The sequence below is a fragment of the Acomys minous genome (genome assembly GCF_964271855.1).
Source record: "Acomys minous genome assembly, chromosome: 15".
Lineage (NCBI taxonomy): Eukaryota > Metazoa > Chordata > Mammalia > Rodentia > Muridae > Acomys > Acomys minous.
In genome coordinates, this window is record NC_140497.1 from 78,292,370 (window position 1) to 78,312,870 (window position 20,501).

A 20,501-nucleotide genomic window follows, 5' to 3' on the forward strand; every position below is an offset into this window, starting at 1 on the left:
TCAGTTACCTAATTTTAGTCACTTACCTAACACCTAATTTAATAGCAAATAGTTTGCAGGCTCCCAAGAGAACCGTTTTCTTGCCTTCATTGTTTTCTTATTAGGTTTTAAATGAATTTTCGGATGCTCAGATCTGCTGGACTGGGCATCTCTTGTCAAGCAAACTCCCCCAGAACTATTTGCCTAGCTAGTCACATAGCCCTCTCCATCACTCTCCCATCTAGGGGATTGGGTCGGGCTTTATCGACCTTTGATCCAATCTCTGTTGCTGAGTCCTTACCTGGGTATCAATTCATCGATCGAGTATTACCCACCAGGAAATCTCTTCCTCACCCAGGGATGATCTGTGTGTTCCCTTTCCGGTTTTACCCCTTCTGAGCAGCCATACTATCCCCAAAAGGATGATGACAGATACAGAACAGGACTGGGATCATTACTTCTCTAAATCTTGGTTAAACCCAAGTATGACTTTTGGTAAAGCAGTAGGTGCGAAGAGGCATTTATGATGATTTTTATCTATATGACTACATTAGCAAGCACAGTTCTCACGGCTGCTATAACAAAGCTTTAGTCTATACACCAAAGTCTTCGTGTGGTCCTTATGTGTTCTCAGCCTAGCACCTTTGAGATTATACATGGGATCTTGCATACGCCTGTTTCCATCCGTGGACTGGGTAAAGACCGCTCTGTTCTCTGAGGAGCCCTATCTTGTCTGTGGCACGCAACCTGAGGGATGAGTTGAGCTTTCATGTGCCTTTGTCTGCTACCAAGTAGCAGCAGTCAGCCTCTCAGGCTTCCTTTCTACCAACAGGCTTAAACAAAACTCTGAGGAGTCGGGCACTAAAGAAGGTGGCAGTTTGCAAACAGGATGCTATCTCACCTTTGAATCCAGCAGGCTGAGAAAGCAGCTTCTAATGCTAATGATCTTTAGACTTCCTACAGTCCAAAGGGCTTCAGTTAGTCCAGACTCATTACTCACAAAAAAGATCCTGATGAGGTGGGAGGGCACTCCCCCCAAAGTCCCAGAAAACTGACTGGAGTGGGGCTCAGCAATTAGTTCTCACTCTTAGTGTAGTGTTTTCTTAGAATGAGTTCAAATTTGTCCCGTGTCTGCAAGCCATGTTAATCACTTTGGTTTTTGTTTGTTTCTTTTTGCTTTTGTTTTGATTTTTCAAGACAGGGTTTCTCTGTGTAGCCTTGGTTGTCCTGGACTCGCTTTGTAGACAAGGCTGGCCTCGAACTCACAGCGACCCGCCTGCCTCTGCCTCCCAAGTGCTGGAATTAAAGGCATGTGCCACCACCGCCCGGCCTTTGCTGGCTTTTTATATTAATTACTGTGAAGGGTGGACCTCCTGTCATGTGTCAATACTTACAGGGGAGTGATAATCATGGGCGGCATGAGCTAATGCAAGACAAAGTAAAATATCTTGGCTGCCACGCAGGGGAAGGTGGAGAGGGAGGGAAGGAGAGAGAGAGAGAGAGAAAGAGAGAGAGAGAGAGAGAGAGAGAGAGAGAGAGAGAGAGAGAGAGAGAGAGAGAGAGAAGCAAACAGGCAGAGAAATAGAGAGGAGCAAAACAGGAAAGATACAGAAAGAGAAGGCTGGGGCGGGGTGGGGTGTGGAAAGGAGATCCGGAGGCGAGAGAAAGGGTATCAGAATGCCCCGATTATACAGTGAAAGGGATGCGGTGGGGAAGCCCCTGTGCCTGGGCTGAAAAGTTCAGGGTAGAGGATGGGGCACGCCAGCCACACCCGGCGGCAGGTAGAAACTAAGGAGAGCTGGGAGATCCTGAGAGCCAGGTCCATGTTGGTATGTTAAATATCACCTCAGCCATTTGTTTGGGATCTGAAACCCAACAGGAAGTATTAACAGTTTAACCATTTAAAAAGCAAAACAAAACAAAACAAAAAAAACACTGGCTTGGATGTTCTTTGCTGGTCTCTGGAGGGGCAGCCGCCACCCAGCATAGTTCTTTTAGAATCACTTTGGTCTATTTAATTTCCTAAACCCATAATTATCTAACTAAAGAAAATGAAATCTGTGACTCGTGGGTGCTAACCAGACTACGAACTGTCTTGCTCAAGCGTGTTCACCAAGCACACATTATCTGCACATCGCCACCCATCTGTCCTTAGGACTCGTCGTCGTCATCATCCGCTTGAGAAAAAAACAAAACACGGTGCTTGTCCTCCGACCACTTTGTCTCCACTCAGTTGACAACACTTTTGCTAAACTCACTTTCCCACGGTGACTCATCAGCAGAGGCATGAGTTCATACGAACTTTCATTTCCCCAAGAGGCGTAGGCGGAAAGGGAGGGAAGGCAGACTCCGGCCTAGGTACAAGGCTTGTTGGATGCTCCATCTAGGGGCACATGATTTTTACTCCTTAAATTCTAAGAAGGATCTGTCTCCCTCAGTTCCCTAAATGAGAGTCTCCACACTTTTCTGTAGAAGCGCTGAGTTGACACCGTTCCAAGACAGCTGCCTCGTACTGCCCAGACGTGGACACGCACAGTTGCATAGAAGGAAGTAAGGCACACAGGGTGCAGAAGTTAGACTGACGGATGGCCGCTAACTAGCTCTACATGGGAAACTAGCTGCCTGGAAGGAAGGAAGAAGGAAGGAAGGAAGGGAGGGAGGGAGGGAGGGAGGGAGGGAGGAAGAAAGGAAGGAAGTTGGGAAGGAAGGAAAGAAGGGAATAAATAATCATCTAAAAGGCCCTGCCTCTTTAGTACAGAATTGGGGCACTGTTGTGTATTCCTCACAGAGCCAGTCTGCAGTTGCTAAACTATAGGGCTTGGACACATAAACCTTCAACTCCAGCATCCCTGCCAGCACCGAATGGAGTCAAGTGACCTTGAATACCTGAAGCAGAGAACTGAGGTAATTTTCAATCATCTAACACTGCCCCCCCCCACCCCAAAACCCCTTTGGCCTGACTTATCCAGGCAGGGTCCACCTTTGCACCCATCCCTAGAAGCCCAAGTCTGGCCAAAGCTTTGCTTCTCACACTTCCCGAGGGTAAAAAAAAAGCCGAAGGGACTGGCGACTGCCCTGTCTTTGCGCTTTAGGTTTTTGTTAGTAGTTTCCAAGTTCCCTGTTTTTGTTCAGGAACCACACTCATGAATTCCTTTGAAGCCTTAGCTACAGCAGAAGGTTGGCCTAACACGCTTCATTCCCACCCTGCTGCTCGTCCCTTAGAGATGATTCTGGAATACCAGCGGGTAAACCAAAAGCGTTCGGGAATCATAGAGGCCACCCGTAATCCGCAGCTCAAAGCTCAACTTCTAGTGGTGGGGTTTACACGCTGTGTCTAAACACGGGAGGCAGGGGGACAGCAGGGGAAACAGGAGTGAGCCCAAAGAGGGCGGTAGAAGACGGGTAGCTGCAGGACTCCAGCTAGCTAAATGAAAAGATGAAAGCGTAAAAACCTTCCAAGACAGAAGGGATGGCAGGCAGTTAGTTGTGGCATCCTCTCTAGATATGGAAAACAGGCCAGGCCCCAGCTCGAAGCCCTGAGGGCTTGGAACGTGTGGCGGGCAAGCCAGAACAGAACTACTGTCACTACCTAGCGCTGTTTTTGCTTGTATTTCCTCAGGCTTCCCGCCAACCACGTATCTTAAGGTGCTGTGAAGGCCACATACACATGTGGAATACTCAGGAGTTTCCATAAAAGTTCACACATGGTTTAAACCTCTGGTTCAGCTGGATAGTAAAGCAAGAGGCTATAGATGAGCATGGTAACCATGGTAACGGAAAACCTCCTGTTTAAAACACCTTGGAATCGCATTTCTAGCCTTAAGACCACTTTAGGAAAACAAACAAACAGTGGCCATATTTAGGTATCTGATGCCTGACAATTATTGGTCTAATGCAGAAAATAAACAACAACAACAACAACAACAACCCAATCAACAAAAAGAACTGCTTAGATCAGGTAACCTTTCCATAAATGGTCAAGTAGGCATGTGGCTTTGGGGCTATATGATCTCTGCCGTTAACTGTAACACAACAGTTGTAGCAGAAGACAGCCACAAGAGAAACATACAGGGCTAGCATGGCCACGTTCCTTTAAATCTTTATTGATGGACACTGAAATTAGCAGTTCGCATGGTTTCCATATGGCATGACCTGTTATTCCACTTTTGAGTTTTTTCAACCTGTTATCTTGTGGGCCATAGAGAGCAAGCACCTTGATAAATTTGGCCAGCAGCCTATACTCTGCCTACCCCTGACAGACAGGTGAAAGATAAACATTGCTACTATCTATTACAATTGTGGCGGCCAGAGCAAGATAGTACAAAGAAAGAAAGAAAGAAAGAAAGAAAGAAAGAAAGAAAGAAAGAAAGAAAGGAGAGAAAAAAAAAGAGGGGTGGAGTGGGGTGGGGCAGTATTGTAGAGCTGCACTAATCACATTTTAAAACTTTTTGTAAGATGTCTTAAAATCTTAAGTATCTTGCTGGCTGGTAACAGGCAGACCCTCCCAAGGCTAGACAGAATTGCAGAGTGAAGGGCAAGAGGAGACCTTCCCTAACCCGCCCAACTGACCCCTAGTCCGTCCCACTGGCCTTCCCCATCACTTCCCACATAGCATTTCTCCTGTCTCAATCATTCCAGCACACATAAAGACCACTCCTGGGGGGGGGCCCCCACCCCCACCGAAATGAGCGATTACATGTTTACCACTCCACACGTTTCCTGAAGATGTCTCCCTATAGGGTAGGGCCTCAGTTTCTCTTCTGTTTCTGCCTCGTGTACCTAGTGATTCCACGCCCTGGTCCTCCCTTCTCTCAATACATGTAAGAGCCTCCTCCAATGATGCTGGCTCCCCTAATGCCAACCACTCAGTCACTTCCACTGACACGGATCTCCAGGTACAAATGAGACAAGGAAGCCCAGAGTCTAAGCTGGGTCTAGGGCTTCAGCATCCCGTATTTCCCACTCCAGTCTTGGCAGGTTGGAAATCTTCAGGGAAGCAAGATTCCCCAGGCTGTCTGCAACAGCTTGAGATGCCACGGTGGTTTAAAGCTTGGGCTCTGGATTAAAAGGCCTAGCTTAACCCTGGGCCTCTCATTAGCTCTGTGGCCTCTGACAAACCATCATCAAAATATACCCATCTCTCTGTTCTGTACCTGAGGGTGGGAATGACCATAGCAGAATCTGTGCTTACATACCTAACGACATGGCTGAAAACTATTAGTGATTGGATGCTTGCTAGGATTGCTGTTTAGGATACAAATGCGAGCTGGGCATGGTGGTGCATGCCTTTAATCCCAGCACTAGGAAGGCAGAGGCAGGTGGATCACTGTGAGTTCCAGGCCAGCCTGGTCTACAGAGTGCATCCAGGTATCTCAAAAAACAACAACAAACACACACACACACACCAAATGCGCATCTATGCCGGAGTCCTAAGGCCACTCCCTCAGCAGTGCTCACATTGTGTGTGTAAGCCAACCCACCTACAGCTCCATGCAAAGAAAGACGTCACAGCTCCTGGCTGCAGAGCATAAAATGTATTGACATTGTGAAGGGACAATTTGGAGACAGTTCAGGCCTGTTGGACAAAGACATGCTGATTCTCAAAAATGGCATCCGAAGGGTTACAAAGACAGCTGGGTTGTCATTAGCTGGGGTCACTAAAGTTTCTCCTAGAGTATGTATAAAGGCTGCTTGCAGAGCAACTACAGACCTAGTTAGATGTTAGCAAGGTGAACTGGTTCACAGTTCTATTGGTCACAGAGTTAACTACAAACCTGGTTTTCATTTGTTTTGTTCATTGCGGTGGGGGAGGGGGCAACTTCTCCAATTTACTCTTTGTTTACATGTTTAGTCACCAACAGACTCCAGCAAATAATGAGAAATAAGTTGAAGAAAAAAAAAACAGTTGTGGTTATGTCGTGGATTGTTTTTCCAAGACCCTTAAAGTCAGAGCATTTACATTTACAGGGGTTGGGAGCATCATGGAAAACTAAGTAACAACAACAACAATAACAACAAAAACTACTGAAAAAAAAAATACATCTATGGAACACAGTGGTCAGTTGTAAACAGCTCAGAAAGGTAAAGAAAGCACAGTCCTTCCAGCAGGATTGGCAGGTCCAACGACGACAAACTCTGCTTTGTTTTTTTTTTGTTGTTTTTTTCTTTTCCTAGTGGCTATTTTCCTACCACAGTGTTGAGCTTCATTATTATATTAAATAACTTATATGGGTAAGAAGGAGTTTGCTAGCCAGCAGCCAACTCAAAACCTCGGAAGAAGAGTGGAGAGAGGCGTTTACAATAACGCATTTGTGGGATGTCTACAGGAGACGTCCGTCCACCCAGTCTGTGCCCTCACTGGAATACTGTTCAAGCTGAGGTCTGGGATCCAAACTGGGGGGGTGAGGGGTCCCCTCCCTCCTCTCCCTTTTTCATTTAAATTAACAAAAAAAATTGCAGGCTTCCATAGAGCCAGCACTCAGCTGGTAAGTTCCATTAGCAGCAAATGTTCCAGAAAACAAACAAACAAATATAACCAACAAAACAAAACAAAACCCAACCCCCACCCCACCCTACCCACCCACACACAAAGAAGAAAACTCCATCCAGGTGCAGAGCTATGATTCACATGGAAATTCCAGGAGATGATGAATCATGTGCAGAGCCGGGACTTTCAGAGGATTCTTTCTCAAGTGTCTTCAGTAAACGGTTCAGTCTCAAAAAAAAAAAAAAAAAAAAAAGGCCATCCCAGTCAATCCGTCAGTGGTGGGAGATGAGTTTCCTATCTGCTCTGCAGTTGGGTTCGCTTGCAGGATCCGCCACAACGGTGACTCCAGGTACTGGACGCCAGAAAACAAAGGCCAGCCCCTCCAGGGTCTGTTAGATGATGCAGCTGCAGCACCATGTCCCATCCGTTAGACTCTGCCTAAAAGGCTGGACCTGTGAAATAAAGAAAACCGTGTCAGGCGGAAGGAGAGGACCACTCGTACTGGCTCAGAATGCCTTGCTTAATGCTTATCCTCCTCCATGTTTTAAATGGGTTCTTACAGAGTTAAAGAGTTAAGGCGATGGAGTGGACCTCAAGGACTGAATTCCCAGTAGCCCTTGAGGTAAACCGCTAGACACTGAACCAGCTATAGATGGACACAGCCAAAGCATGTAACTCTCTATCTTGAGTGGTTTTATGTTAAACCAAAAAGTGAACGCCATTAATGACAATGGACTTTTTATATGTGCGGGACAGTGATACACAGGTTTATTTATGTCTTAGGGACGGGGCAGTGCAGTGAGGCCATGATGATGGTTATGGGAAAGGATTAGACAGGAGGAAGAATCTAGGTTTTTTTGTTTTAGTTTTTCAGGTTTGATTGGTTGGTTGGCTTGGTTTTTCGAGACAGAGTTTCTCTGTATAGCCCTGGCTGTCCTGGACTCTCTTTGTAGTCCAGGCTGGCCTCGAACTCAGAGATCCGCCTGCCTCTGCCTCTGGAGTGCTGGGATTAAAGTGGGCCACCACGCCCGGCTAGGAATCTGCTTCTTAAGCTTTCTTAGAAGGCAATTTTAACATAGAAACTAGTCTGTCACCTTGCACTGTGTGCACAAGATGTCTGCTCATGGAGCCACTCCCAGGGCAGCAGTAGCAGCAGCTCCAACGCTGGCCTCAAACTCACTCTGTAGGTCAGGCTAGCCCCAAACTCACTCACTCACTCTGTAGGTCAGGCTAGCCTCAAACTCACTCACTCACTCTGTAGGTCAGGCTAGCCTCAAACTCACTCACTCACTCTGTAGGTCAGGCTAGCCTCAAACTCACTCACTCTGTAGGTCAGGCTAGCCTCAAACTCACTCACTCTGTAGGTCAGGCTAGCCTCAAACTCACTCACTCTGTAGGTCAGGCTAGCCTCAAACTTGTGGTTCTATTAACTCAGCTTCCCAAGAGCTCAGGTGCCTTCCAGGGGTGCCAACATGGCTGCCTTCCAGCCCCCAAACACACTCTGACCAGAAAAACTTTATTCCTGTGCACTTTTTGAGTCTATGCAACTGTAAACAGATGGCCACATGAGTGTCTGGATTCAGCCAGCACACGACCTCTCTCTGTCACTTTCTAGTTCCACCTCTAAAGTCTTTGGGTTACCACACACTGTGTACAGTACATAGAGCCGTGGGGAGAGGTCTTTCCTGTCTTGTCAAGCCTGGGACTTGCAACCTAACTACTCATCTGCACTAGAACAGAATAACTATAAAGAGATTACTGTAGGTCTGGGTTTTTTTTTATAATATATCTGGATTCCATGTGTAACTCAAATACTGAGTGTCTTGCAAGAACTACTTCTCCACAGCAAGGTCTTCAATACTAGGATTCTTACCAAGGGGCATGATTGTTTAAAAAAAAAAAGGGGGGGGGCGATTACAAAGGAAAAACCATGGAAGGCAAAGTCTGCCCTAAAATATAAATTAAAGGAGTCATTTCCCATGTTTCCTTGGTAGTCCACGTTAGCCTTGGACTCTCTGTTCCCTTTGCTTCAGCCTCCTGAGTGCTAAGATTATAAGTCTGGGCTATTCCACCCCACCCCAGGTTTGTATTAACTTCAGCGTGTGTCAGAAACGCCTTGATCATCCTGTATCCTTTCATGTCCTGGCTACTTTACCTGTTATAATATCTTAAATGATATGGACTTGCACATTTGTCTGAGAATACTGAAAGACAAGCCAAAGTTTGGGGTATTTTTTTTAACCCACTAATTACATTTTAAGTCCAGATTCTCTCTCTCAAATTAAAGGGGGGTGGGGGGCTGATAATCTGATTGCTAAATGGTAGCCCAACTTTAACCGATCTTAATTTTAACCAGTATTTTTGCTGGCACCCCAACCAAGTAAAATTTTAAGATTAGAACTATCCAACAATAAAGTCTGAACTTTTAAATAAAGGGGAAAATATTTTTTTCATTAATTTGTTTGCTTTACTATACCTGGGGTAATCTCAATTCTAGATTCGATTACATCATCAGAGAAGGACAGCAGTCAAGCTATTACTTGCCAGTGTAAAAAAATAAAAGGAGGGGAAAAAAAAAAGGGAATTGTGGCAATAAAAATCCCAGGCCACAGAGGTTCTACGAACTGAGGATAAGACTCCACTGAACTGAACAGGTAGGCAGGACCCTGCCACACAAGGCACACATGTGGCTTTCTTTATGTGAAAAGCAACGTTTCCTCTATCTGAATGCAACTGTAAGAAGCAGTGAGACTCACCTTAAAGATTTCCATCTGTCCTTCTCGATATTATTTTCAGGCCCTTCACTCTCGTAGGACGCCAAGTAGAGAGCTACAACCAGGCAACGGAAAGAATGCATTAGGGCTGAAGCCTCGTCCTGTTCACCATGAAGCCCCAACTGCCGGAGAGGCCTGGTCACCTTGAGGCTGAGCTCCGGCACTCCCCTCACATACACTGAATTGTCCTAATGAACACAGAACAGCACTCTGCTTCTGGCTGGCCCCACCAGCAAACCCCCCCACAGCTCTGAGCTGAGATGGCACGTAGGTAAGCAGGAATTTATGACGCCAAAGCCTTCAAGATGCAAACTGTCGTGCACTTGGATTTATATTCTTTCTGAAGGAAAGGGTCACGGCTCTTTCCTGGTGCCCTCAGCTCTTTAATAGAAAGCACATGTCGGTTGTTTGATGAAACAGGAGGAAAAAAAATCATCTTATTTATGGAGATGAAAAACAACACAACAAGGTGGCAATATGAATTCAAAATGGCGGCCGGTCATGGCTGCAGATACCATCGACACACCATGAGGAGATTACAAATCGTAGGGAAGTACCCACGTATTCTACAGACTCCACAGGTAAATCATCCTATGCAGAACCAGGCATTTTTCCTGCCTCCATTGCCCAGTGCTCTAACGGTCAAGACTGTCCATGGCTTTCTGCAATATCCTCCAATAGCTTTGCACTTAGGCCCATCCCTGTGCAGAGCAGGCCTCAGGAAGGGTATTTTAAATGTAACCGTGTCCGGCTGATTACAAAGTGAACACATTTTAGGGGTAAACCACTGAGACTTTCTGGGCAACAGAAAGAAAGGTTTGGGTCAGCTCCGAGGCCTGCTTCATACCTGAGAGGCAACCAAGTATAATACACAGGATTTTGGGGATATTCGAGATGAGGGTGCAAGCTAAAGGCCTCACCGTCTTCACTGAATACGGGCACTGAAAGTAGGTACTGTAAGACCTTCCGGTCCCGCTCGAACGGACACTCCACCTGTTTCCACGTCATAAACTCACTCACTTGTTTGGCCAGTTCCCAAAATTTCTGAAAGAGAGTTAAAGAAGGTTTTGAGGGCGGATGTCAAGAGTTACGGGCTTGCGAGACACAATTCCATTCTAGGTGCACCCAGTTCCGGAACCATCTCCCCTTCTTCCATCTAATACCCATTGCATCTGCTAGCTAGGGAAGCTACGATTAACTCACATTCCCTCAAGTGACAGTGCTAAGGTGGTCGGGGGCAGGGTGGGGCAGGAGGGATGACACAGCTACTGTGCTGCTTAGCAACGCCGGCCGCCGTTTAGGTTCTTACAGACAGTAGGACACTAGCAAGTTTGTTCCCAGCTGTAGAATCCGCCTTGCTGCTGGGCTGGGGCACTGAGAAACAATCTACTCTGGCTTTTATTTTAATTTTTTAGTTTCTTGAGATAGGCTCTCACTCTGTCACACTGGCTGCCCTGGTACTCACTACGTAGACCAGACTGGCCTCAAACTTGAGGTAATCAAGCATCCTGCCTCTGCCTCCTGAGTGCCACCATGCCTCAGCATCGTATCCTGCTTCGTTACACTCACCTCAAAGTTGACATGGCCATTTGGAAGACGGTTGACACAGCCCTCGTTGAGGAAATAAATATCTTTGATTAAGAGACTGAAGAACGGTATCACAATCTAGGGGGAAAAAAAATCAGGGTCGTCTGAGTAAATAAACCATGTAACTGCTCGTTACAAATATAAGGTACTAAGGAGCGAGGTCGACTTGGATTGCGTGGAATGCTGTGGCGAATTAAGGCACACTGTTCTGGACACGCACATTTCCCTTCCTTACAGAGCTTACGCTAGGATGCAAACGTCATCAACACCTCAGCACAGCAGACACTGTTGGCCAGTGGATGGGTGGACACGCTCTGTACAATTTTTCCTATTTTCCTCAATGTTCAATTTGACAAAATTTAAAGATTCTTGCCGAAATGAAAGTACCTAAAAGAACTCTCTACCCATGTATCGGCCCCTTTTAACTAGAGCACGGCGCATCTCCTTGGTATGCTCTGAATCACTCCGTCATTTAGACATCCACATCTTAGATGAGGTGGGTTTGGTTTTCTTTTGCTTTGCTTTACATTTTAACCCTTGAAGCCACTGCTCAAGGTAATGTGAACAGCTGAAGGCTTTAAGCCATAGTTGCTACAGCTTCCTGTTGAAGAAACCTGGCTGCCTCAGAGAACAAGTCAGCGCATGTGTCCTGGAAAAGCCCCTTGGAAGAACCTGGCCTTGTCTGTTGCTAGACAGATGCACCACCAGTGCAGGAGGGCTAGACATGTGTGCATTAACATTAACAACTTTGAAAACCAGTATACTTCTTTAATGATACCTTCTTGGCCTTGATTCTTTGGTGTGATGAGGTGAATCTTAGAGATCAAAGTTCAGATACAGTAATTTTTTTTTCTCGAATGTAACTCATTTGAAGAAAGATTAAAAAAAAAGCCATGCACTGTAAATAATGCATGAAACAGAGTATTTGGGAAATTCTGAAAACCCCAAGATCAAGTCTTTGAAGTCTTCCTAAGCTCATGACTCATAAATGGGAAAACAAACTTTTTGGCTCACACATAAACAGTAAGCATCAATTTACTTCCAGAGAGAAACTCAGATTTCTTCCCCTCAAGTCATTTTCAAGAAGCCAAAACGCCTTTCGTTAGTTTTTGTTTCATTGATCTCTGAGAATAATCATGTTTGCCTTCCACTTCACAGCACCCTGACTGTCTTGTCTGTGGAGGCCCTAAAGCAGAAATAGCAAAGACTGTATGTACTTCCTGTCTCTCGAGATATTCCTGGCTCTTAAGTCTACAGTGCTAGAACTAAGCTTAAGACAGATTTGAACCTTGCCTCTTTCCAAAGAACGCTTGTGGCTGGAAAATGCTGGGCTACGGACTCCATCAGACATTGGTTCAAATAACTGACTCCAAGGGCTGAAGAGAGATAGCTCAGCAGTTAAAGGCTAGGTTCACGACCAAAAATATAAAAGCTGATTCCACAACCAGCCAGTCACAAAACCTAGGGGCTGGCAAAAATGTGAGGCTTTTGTTTGCGAGCTCTGTTTCGTTTTAAATGTATGGGTCGTTATTTTTGGTATGGCCTAGGAGACACATACCTTACATTTTTAAGTGGCTGGGGCATGGCATCAAAAGAATGACACTTCAGGGTGCATGAAAAATCATGTGACATTGAAATGACAGTGGCCACAGAGCTTGACTGGAGTGTGGCCATGCTCACTCAGGTATGCGCTGGCTGGGCCCGCCTTCTGTTACTACCCAAGTCATGGGGCCACTCAGAAGACAATAAACCTGTGACAGCCCCAGGGATGTGGGGACACAGTGAAGATCAAGGCATAGTGGGTTACAGTGCAACCACTTTTAAACAAGAAGCTCCTGTGCTCTCCCAGTCCTTGGGGCTGGGCTGTCTGCGGATGGATGCTTAGACTGGCTCTGCAGATCTGGCCGTGGCCTAGAAACTGTGGGAGGCAGAACGGTTCCTTCTGTGAGTTTTGCACTCTGTGTCCCTACAAGATGGTCTACTGCTAACTGAGTCATTCTTCCAGGAACGTGGAAAGCACAGCCAGCCTCACTTGGGGTGCTTGGCTACTCTCGACTTCTCACGCCCAGGACAGGAAGGGACTCTCGAACTTCAACTGCTCATTCACCTGTAAGAGTCCCCATCGGCTTTGCATAACGAATTGAACAGTGAAGAAGAGAAGAATATAAGGTAAGTAAAGAGAATAAGGCTTGTTTCTGTCATTAGTGGGGGAACTTCTCCAGTAGCCAGACATGAACTATTATAAATATGGTGGTGGTGGGGAGGGGGTCATGTATTTCTGGCTGGCCCTCAAACTTGCTATGTATCCAAGGATAACCTCAAATTTCTCTAATTCTCCTCAGTGAGTGCTGGGATTTCAGGCATGTACCTCATGTGGTAATGTAGTGCTGGGGACTGAATGCCGCTGTTTTGTTTTTTGTTTTTGTTTGTCTTTTTTTTTTTTTTTTTTTTTTTTGGTATATTCTAGGCAGGGACTCTACCAACTGAGGTATATCACAAATTCCCCCTTAAAAATATTCTGAATTCTGGGGCTGGAGAGACGGCCCAGTGGTTAAGAGCAATGACTGCTCTTCCAGAGGTCCTGAGTTCAATTCCCAGCAACCACATGATGGCTCACAACCATCTATAATGGGATCTGGTGCCCTCTTCTGGCCCTCACATGTACATGCAGGCAGAGCACTCGTGTACATGCACATAAATAAATCTCTAAAATATATATATTCTGAATTCATTTAGGCTTGCTACTAGGGAAGCCAAGACAGGAAGATTGCAAGTTGTAGGTCTGCCTGAGCTGCTTGGTAAATTCCTTCTCAAAAACAAACAAACAAACAAAAAACAGTGCAGCTGGGGCTATATTAGAGCTGAGTGGTAGAGTGTTTGTCTGGTAGGCATAAAAGTCCAGGTTCAACCCTGAGTACTGGGAAAGTAAACTGCTCGTGATTCACAGTCAGCCCTTATACGTTAAGGTAGTACCAGTTCAGTGTCTAGAGACAGATGCTAACAAGAAGGACCAGCTTACAGACACACAAGGAGAATAGTAAAGGGGCTGAAAACCATGTAATCACGTGAGACATGGTTAAAAACTGACAGACTCAGGTGCCCGCAGGAAGGAAAGTGCTTAGAGAGCACTTAGGGCTCCAGTACGTTCGACAGATTTGATTTGCTCCATAATAGGTCCCTGGAAGGGTGCCACACTGGCCACATGAACCTGAGATTTGGAAAAGATCAGAGACCATTATCCGAGATGTGCTGCCAAGGAGACTATAAAATGGGCAGTACTTTGGAATAAAGAAAGTACTCCCTCAGCTCAAAATAAGGAAAATAATCTCATTTTTTAATTAAGGGTAGATTTGACCAGACATGTTTTTATTTCTTATCTTTTGAGGCCAATTATGAAAAAGGAACAGTATACTTCTTCAAATGATTATAACTGTGCTTGTTCTTATCAGCTACGGGGCACAACTACAAATCTACATAGAACAGGCTTTTGAAAATAAAGCAGAACAAATTTTACTAAGTGATATAAAGTGTAAATAATTAAGTTTGTTTTCTTTTCTGGGAACAGCTGTTTAAGTTGCACAAGTCTTTTGGTGGCTGCTGTCAGAAGTACAGCCTCCCCCGGTTCCTCACTGACAGCCCTGTGGTGAGTCTGGTGTCCACCACAGCAAAATGTGAGGTGGTCTCCTAGCTTTCCCGCACCTTCAGTTCAGGGTGACGGGGACCTCCCACGCGTTTGCTCATTGTCACTCGGAGGCCTTACCCACTTCAGATTAGCTTTTTTCAGCAAAATATAAAACCTAGCAAGCTGTCAGGCATCTGGAAATTTCCTCATTTAAAAATCAAAGTTATTATACACCTGCAGTGTTTCTCAGATGTTATCAGTGCCGGAATTTCTGTGGTGAGAGCAGTGTCGAGTCTTTAAAAGGTGGAGGTTTCGTCTTTGCTCATTAAACCCAATGATTCTGTGGGGAAGTGACTTAGAAGTCAGTGAGTATTTTTCTCCTGTTTCTTCACACTGGCTGAAAATATCTTTTAGCCTGGGGACAGAATTCAAGCAGACAATAGTGGCCCCCAAGGAATCAGCATCTGCTGTTATCATAACTGGACATTTGTTTCTCAGACACCATGACAGACAACCTGCCACTCCTCTGTAAGGAACCGAGACAGAGATGTGCCAGTGGGACCCTCAGAGCCCAGAACTCAGTAGATCTAGGATGAGGCTAATGAGCAGAGGAGAAAGGACAGGATCATTAATTTTTAGACATTGCCTCTGTATTTTTCATGGCACCTACATATCCAATTAGTAACAGCAGGCCTAATGCTAGAGCAACTAACCTACTTTCTGAGAATAAATGACGGAACTGTGGGAGGTAAGCTAATTCTTCTGAAAGAAAAGGTTACATTAAGTGAGCCACCTTCTGTAGAGCTTAAATGCCTTTCCCCCCCCCATTAAACCAAATTACTCTCTAATGCTATTAGTCATATTATCATATGACTTAACTAACTGCCTGAAATACAACTAAGACACACGACAGAACACACATCAGACGTATGATAGTAAAAGTTAATATGCAACTGCAAAGTTCTATTCCAAGGCACTGCTCTGTCCACAGCTCAACACTGCTCTGTGTCCCTCTCCCTCACAGGGGATAAGAGGTCTGTAAATGCACCTCTCTGAGAGCTGAGCTGGTAAAAACAATGCCAGGCAGTCGGTCGCATCACATCAGGGTACAACATGGCAAGAAGGCCACGCTTTCCACAGCATACCTTCTCTCTGCTACTGTGAGCAGTTAAGGACCTTTGTGCCGCCCCTCGCAGAGCTGTTCTGTAGTTATAGAAATTGCTAGAAGGGTCCATCTGATGCTGTAGAAAGAGAACACTATTAGCTGCCCACTTTTCAACTTGTAGACAGTTACAAGGCCATGCCTTTAACTATACTACAAAGCCTAGGGTAAGTTAGTTAGGGAATTCATTAGAAGTATGATTTGTCCGAAACACACACACACACACACACACACACACACACACACACGGATAACCTCAGACTTAAATGGGAATGGCTGTTTGGGTTAACCAAATTTGCTCAAAGAGTAGTGAGTGAACACTCTAAGGAGATAAAGGTCCCATAGAGAAGCACACAAGGCAAACTGAGAAACAGACCTCTCTCTGCTGCTCAGGACTCCAGCTCTATTCGGGCATATAAAATTATACATGACTGGGAAGTCTGCATTTCTTCCATCAATTACACCAAAGTGACCAGCCCCAAAGCCAGCTGATTTTGCCACACTCCAATCTGAATCATCCTTTCCCTTGATGGCACTGTCTGATTGATAGCACTATCTGATTGATGGCACTATGTGATTTAGAGGCAGCACCATATAGGCGAATGCCATCTTCCAGGCGCCTTGCTGGTCATCCAAGGCTGCCCTAAAGTCCACAATCCTCCAGCCTCAGTCTCTGGAGTGCTGGGATCACAAGCATGCGCTCTATCCCACTGAGTCATCCCACCTTCACATACCTCAAGAATGTCAAACTTTGCAGTCTTCACTTTGGCCCACGTCTTTTTTAGCCGCGAGACCGGGCTCATATTCATACCCGCTTCCCGTTTAAAATGGACATGCAAAGAAGAAAACCGAAATAGAGATATGTAAGACGTCATCTTAGCTTGTACTTCTAAGAAGCGTTATGTTAATAAACATCGGCAATCGAGTTCTGAAACTAGTAGTAACAGCCTCCAATTTTATAGCATTTTCTTGCTAACTTTTCTTTGGCTCAGAAGCAGCATAGCTGTGAACAGGGCTCAGCACATTTCTTAGACAAAAAAACAGTAAACATTGTAGGGTGCAGAGGCCATATTGTGCGCCCATACCGCCACCATGCTCTGTCACGTGAACGTCCATGGTAACTATATAAACAAACGGCCATGGCTGCAATCCACCAACACTTTACTTATAGAAGTAAGTTTATATGTCTTATTCGGTAGGTTTTGGGCCTCTGAGGCAGGACCTCACGCAGTTCAGAGACTGGTCTGCACTTCGCTTTGGAGTCAAGACTTGAATTCCAGATCTCCCTCCTTCAGTCTCCCATGTGTTAGGGTGAAAGGAACAGGACACCACTCCTGACAAGCTGCTGAAGTCTGAATGGATAATATATTCGTATGTTAGAAATTTTCCCCCCTATTTTTCTCAATCACTTCAAAATATTAGCTCATTGGCCATTTGAAAACAAAAGGAAACAGCTGGTATCTGGGCCATAGGTTGTCATTTGCTGACCCGTTGCCTAATATATTATCCGTGCTTTGCATATATTTTCTCACATGCCCATTAGACTTTCCTGTGAGAATAAGCTAAGCTCCAGGGCTGGGGATTTTTCCCAGTGTCATCTGGCTGCTGCAGTAGCAGAGTCACAGCCATGTAGCTCCACAGGCCTTACTCATCCCAACATGCCACACGGCGCCCTCCTCCCTGTGCTAACCTACAGACTACTACAGTGGAAAAGATGTCCACAGAGACACATACACAGATATTAAATGTACAATGAGATGGATTTGATAGGTATACAAGGTCATATAATCACCACTACAACCAAGTTATGACAGACCATTCCATCATCCAGGAAGCTCGCTTGGACCCACTTCTCCTCAGTGTCCACCTCCTACAGAAATCGCAACAGTGGCCAGGGATCACCTATCGCCAGACACTAGCGAGTTTGGTCTGTTCTAGAACTTTACGTGAATGCAATCCTGCCGCACACGCTCTTTTCATGCCTGGCCTGGTAAAGGCTCAGCACAATGGCTGTGAAATGTATCCAGGTTACATACGTCTCAGTGACTCATCTTTATTGCTCAAGAGTATTTATCGTATGAATATACCACGGTTTCTTCAGTCGTTTACTTGTACAATGGGCATCTGGACCCTTTCCAAGCTGGGGCTATTAGGAATAAGGCTTCATTTATCAAGTCTAGCACAAATCTTTCTGTAGGCGTACTCCCTTTTTACGGGGCAAACATATCGGTGTTGGAACGTTTGGATCACAGGTTAGGTTTATGATTAGCTTTATGACATTGCCGGTAACTAAAGCAATAGAACTTCCCAAACACCCTCTATTCTGGTATAAGCAATCCACATTGCCTTTACCCTGAACAATATTTGGTGCGACTAGTTTTGATTATTCCGAGTTATTCTGGTATATGAGATGGTCTTTCACTATGTCTGCTTTGCATTTCTGATCATCCTTTTATATACTTAGTATTGTCCGGCTATTTATCTCATGCAGTTACATGATTCTGTATGAGTTATGGAAACAAGTTCTTCGTGAGCTATATGCCAATATTTTCGTCCATACTATGGTGGGCAACATTCTCTATCATGAAGAATGTCAGCCTTTCAGGTCCCTGGACTTAGATGGTCACTCACTCTATCCACTATTTTCATGGAGTCAAACAAAGGTGGGTGATCCACAAACAAAACGGAAAAGGGGTTAGTGAAGAGATTTATCAGGGTAAATATTAACAAACTAAATCAGGAAGATTCCCTACCTTCAAAATGACCCAACTCTTCTTATTCTTTTACACAAACAGTGACTGAGCACTTGGGGTGTGTAAGGTGGCCCTCAAGTATTAAGATGGAGCCACAAAGATTTGCTACTGTGTATGTTAATACATAGTGTCAGTCATTAAAACTCCCATGATCCACTGGAGAGGCCAGTGCTGATGAAACGGGAGGGTTTAATCTCAGGCCAAGCATTTCCATAGTGCTTGGTTATACAAGCTGCCCAAATATCTCTAGAATTCTTTGATTTAGGCAAGTATTTCACTCTGCAGCTTTTACATATGGATCTTTTTACTGAGGATAAATGAACTACAGGTATTCAGTGAGTTCAGCTGACTAGGGAAAGACTATACACATTTGCACTCAAACCCTCTAAAGTAACGCCCGGATTGAAAAGAGCACAGTTTCCATGAAAGAAGGATTTTCAACAGATACGTTTCCCCAGCTCCGTAAACCCAGGGCCCTCACAAAAAAACACTCACAGATTATGGCCATCAGGGAATTGAAGTTTCCAATGTTGAAACACTCTCGAGCCACGTCGATGAAATACTCAATCATCCTTGCTCGGTGTTTCTTCTTCACAGGCTGGAAGGAAAAGGACAGTGAGCGGGCAGGAGCCCAACGCCCAGATCAAACACACTCGGAAGTAAGCAGGAAAACGGGATTTGAGGGGGGGGGGGGAAAGGCATTGTCTCACCATGCAGATTTCTGTAGCAACCAAGTAGCTTAGTCGATTAAACCATTCTACGTAAGCTTCTAAGTTTCTTGTTTTCTTCCGTTCACTGTAGCAGCTCTACGGAGAGAACAGGACAAGTGAGGCCTGGGAATACAAGCTGATGAGCCCATGAAAGTGTCCTTCCCTCCCTCCCAGGCAGCCACGTTATTCTCTCTGGGTGGCATGTGTCCTCAGACCCTCAACTCCAAAGAAGGGTTTGCTGGCTAATGTTCTTTGTTTATTTGTTTGTTTTGTTATTTTTGCTGGTTTGTTTTAAAGATTTACTTATTGACTATGTATACGGTATTCCTACTACATGTATGCCCGCATGGCAGAAGAGGGCACCAGATCTCATTATAGATGGCTGTGAGCCACCATGTGGTTGCTGGGAATCGAACTCAGGACCTCTGGAAGAGCAGCCAGTGCTCCTCACCTGTGAGCCATCTCCACAGCTCCTCGCTGGCTAGTTTGAACTGCCAACTTTGACACAAGGTAGGCTCACATGGGAAGAGAGTCTGAGTGGGGAATTATTGAAATCTGGCTGGCCGGTGAGCAAGTTTTTGGAACACTTTCTTGACTGTTAGCGGCTGGAGGAAGGCCCAGCCCAGGGCAGGCAGCGCCATTTTCTCTAGGCAGGGGAAAGCTGGCTGGCAGCGTAGCAAAGAAGTACTTAAGCAACAGGCCCGGCTGCACTTTTTTCTCTCTGCTCCTCCCCACCCCAAACTTAAAATTTCTTCTTCAGAGGGATCTGTTATGTGCATTATTGGTAGCAGTTGGTATTCGCATCCTCTTGGGCAGCCCAAGATTGTTTGAAGATGAAGGCCTGTTGTTCCACTGACATTTCTGTTGCTGTGATAAAATACCCTGGGCTGCCCAAGAGAGTACAAATACCAACTGCTATCAACACGGCAAGGAGTGGCTAAGAGGACAAGGGACCAGGCAGGAGACACAATTTTGGAGCATCGTTTACCTGAAGATAAATGTAAACCTATACTATCACGAGAGCAGGGCGAATGACTCACTGTTGAAAAGCAGAAAGTTACTCTGATCTTAAGAGTTCAAGGCCAAGCTTGAAGAGGCTTATTAATCCCTCTTTCCTTCCTTTCGGAAGACACAAACAAAACAATCCTCTAGTCTCCTATTGAAAAAACAGTCTTCACTTCCCATACTGAGAGAAACTAGTCTACAGCCGGAAACAGCTGTGGCCTTGTCTCCCAGAGAGACCTCTCATCAGTAGGTGAAGCAGCCACAGATGGCCTACCGACTCAAAATGCTTCCAGAGGTCACTCTAGAAGGGTAAAAAAAAAAAAGATGTTCACGCGTTCATGAAATGTTTACTGTACAGCCAGTACCACATTCTTTATGTTTTTGCTTCACCGTGATGCTGTCCTGACAGAGCCTCTGACAGG

At 45.3% G+C, this 20,501-nt stretch overlaps 1 protein-coding gene across 4 annotated transcripts in view; it reads right to left on the bottom strand.

Moving 5' to 3' along the window:
* Nucleotides 1–5,498: 5,498 nt before the first annotated feature.
* The window catches only part of RASGEF1B (RasGEF domain family member 1B), a gene marked incomplete at its 3' end in the record, with an annotated part of 516,267 nt that continues 501,264 nt past the window's right edge, over nt 5,499–20,501 (bottom strand). For 3 of the 4 annotated variants that reach the window (XM_084759366.1, XM_084759364.1, XM_084759367.1), the window contains 8 exons: nt 19,075–19,170; nt 18,860–18,962; nt 16,346–16,425; nt 15,595–15,690; nt 10,810–10,905; nt 10,161–10,284; nt 9,223–9,295; nt 5,499–6,918 (listed from right to left, as the gene is read on the bottom strand). In XM_084759366.1, coding sequence (XP_084615492.1) covers nt 6,894–6,918; nt 9,223–9,295; nt 10,161–10,284; nt 10,810–10,905; nt 15,595–15,690; nt 16,346–16,425; nt 18,860–18,962; nt 19,075–19,170 — 693 coding nt within the window. Of the gene's footprint in view, nt 6,919–9,218; nt 9,296–10,160; nt 10,285–10,809; nt 10,906–15,594; nt 15,691–16,345; nt 16,426–18,859; nt 18,963–19,074; nt 19,171–20,501 lie in introns of those variants that run through there. The other variant, XM_084759365.1, reaches the window with a different exon arrangement.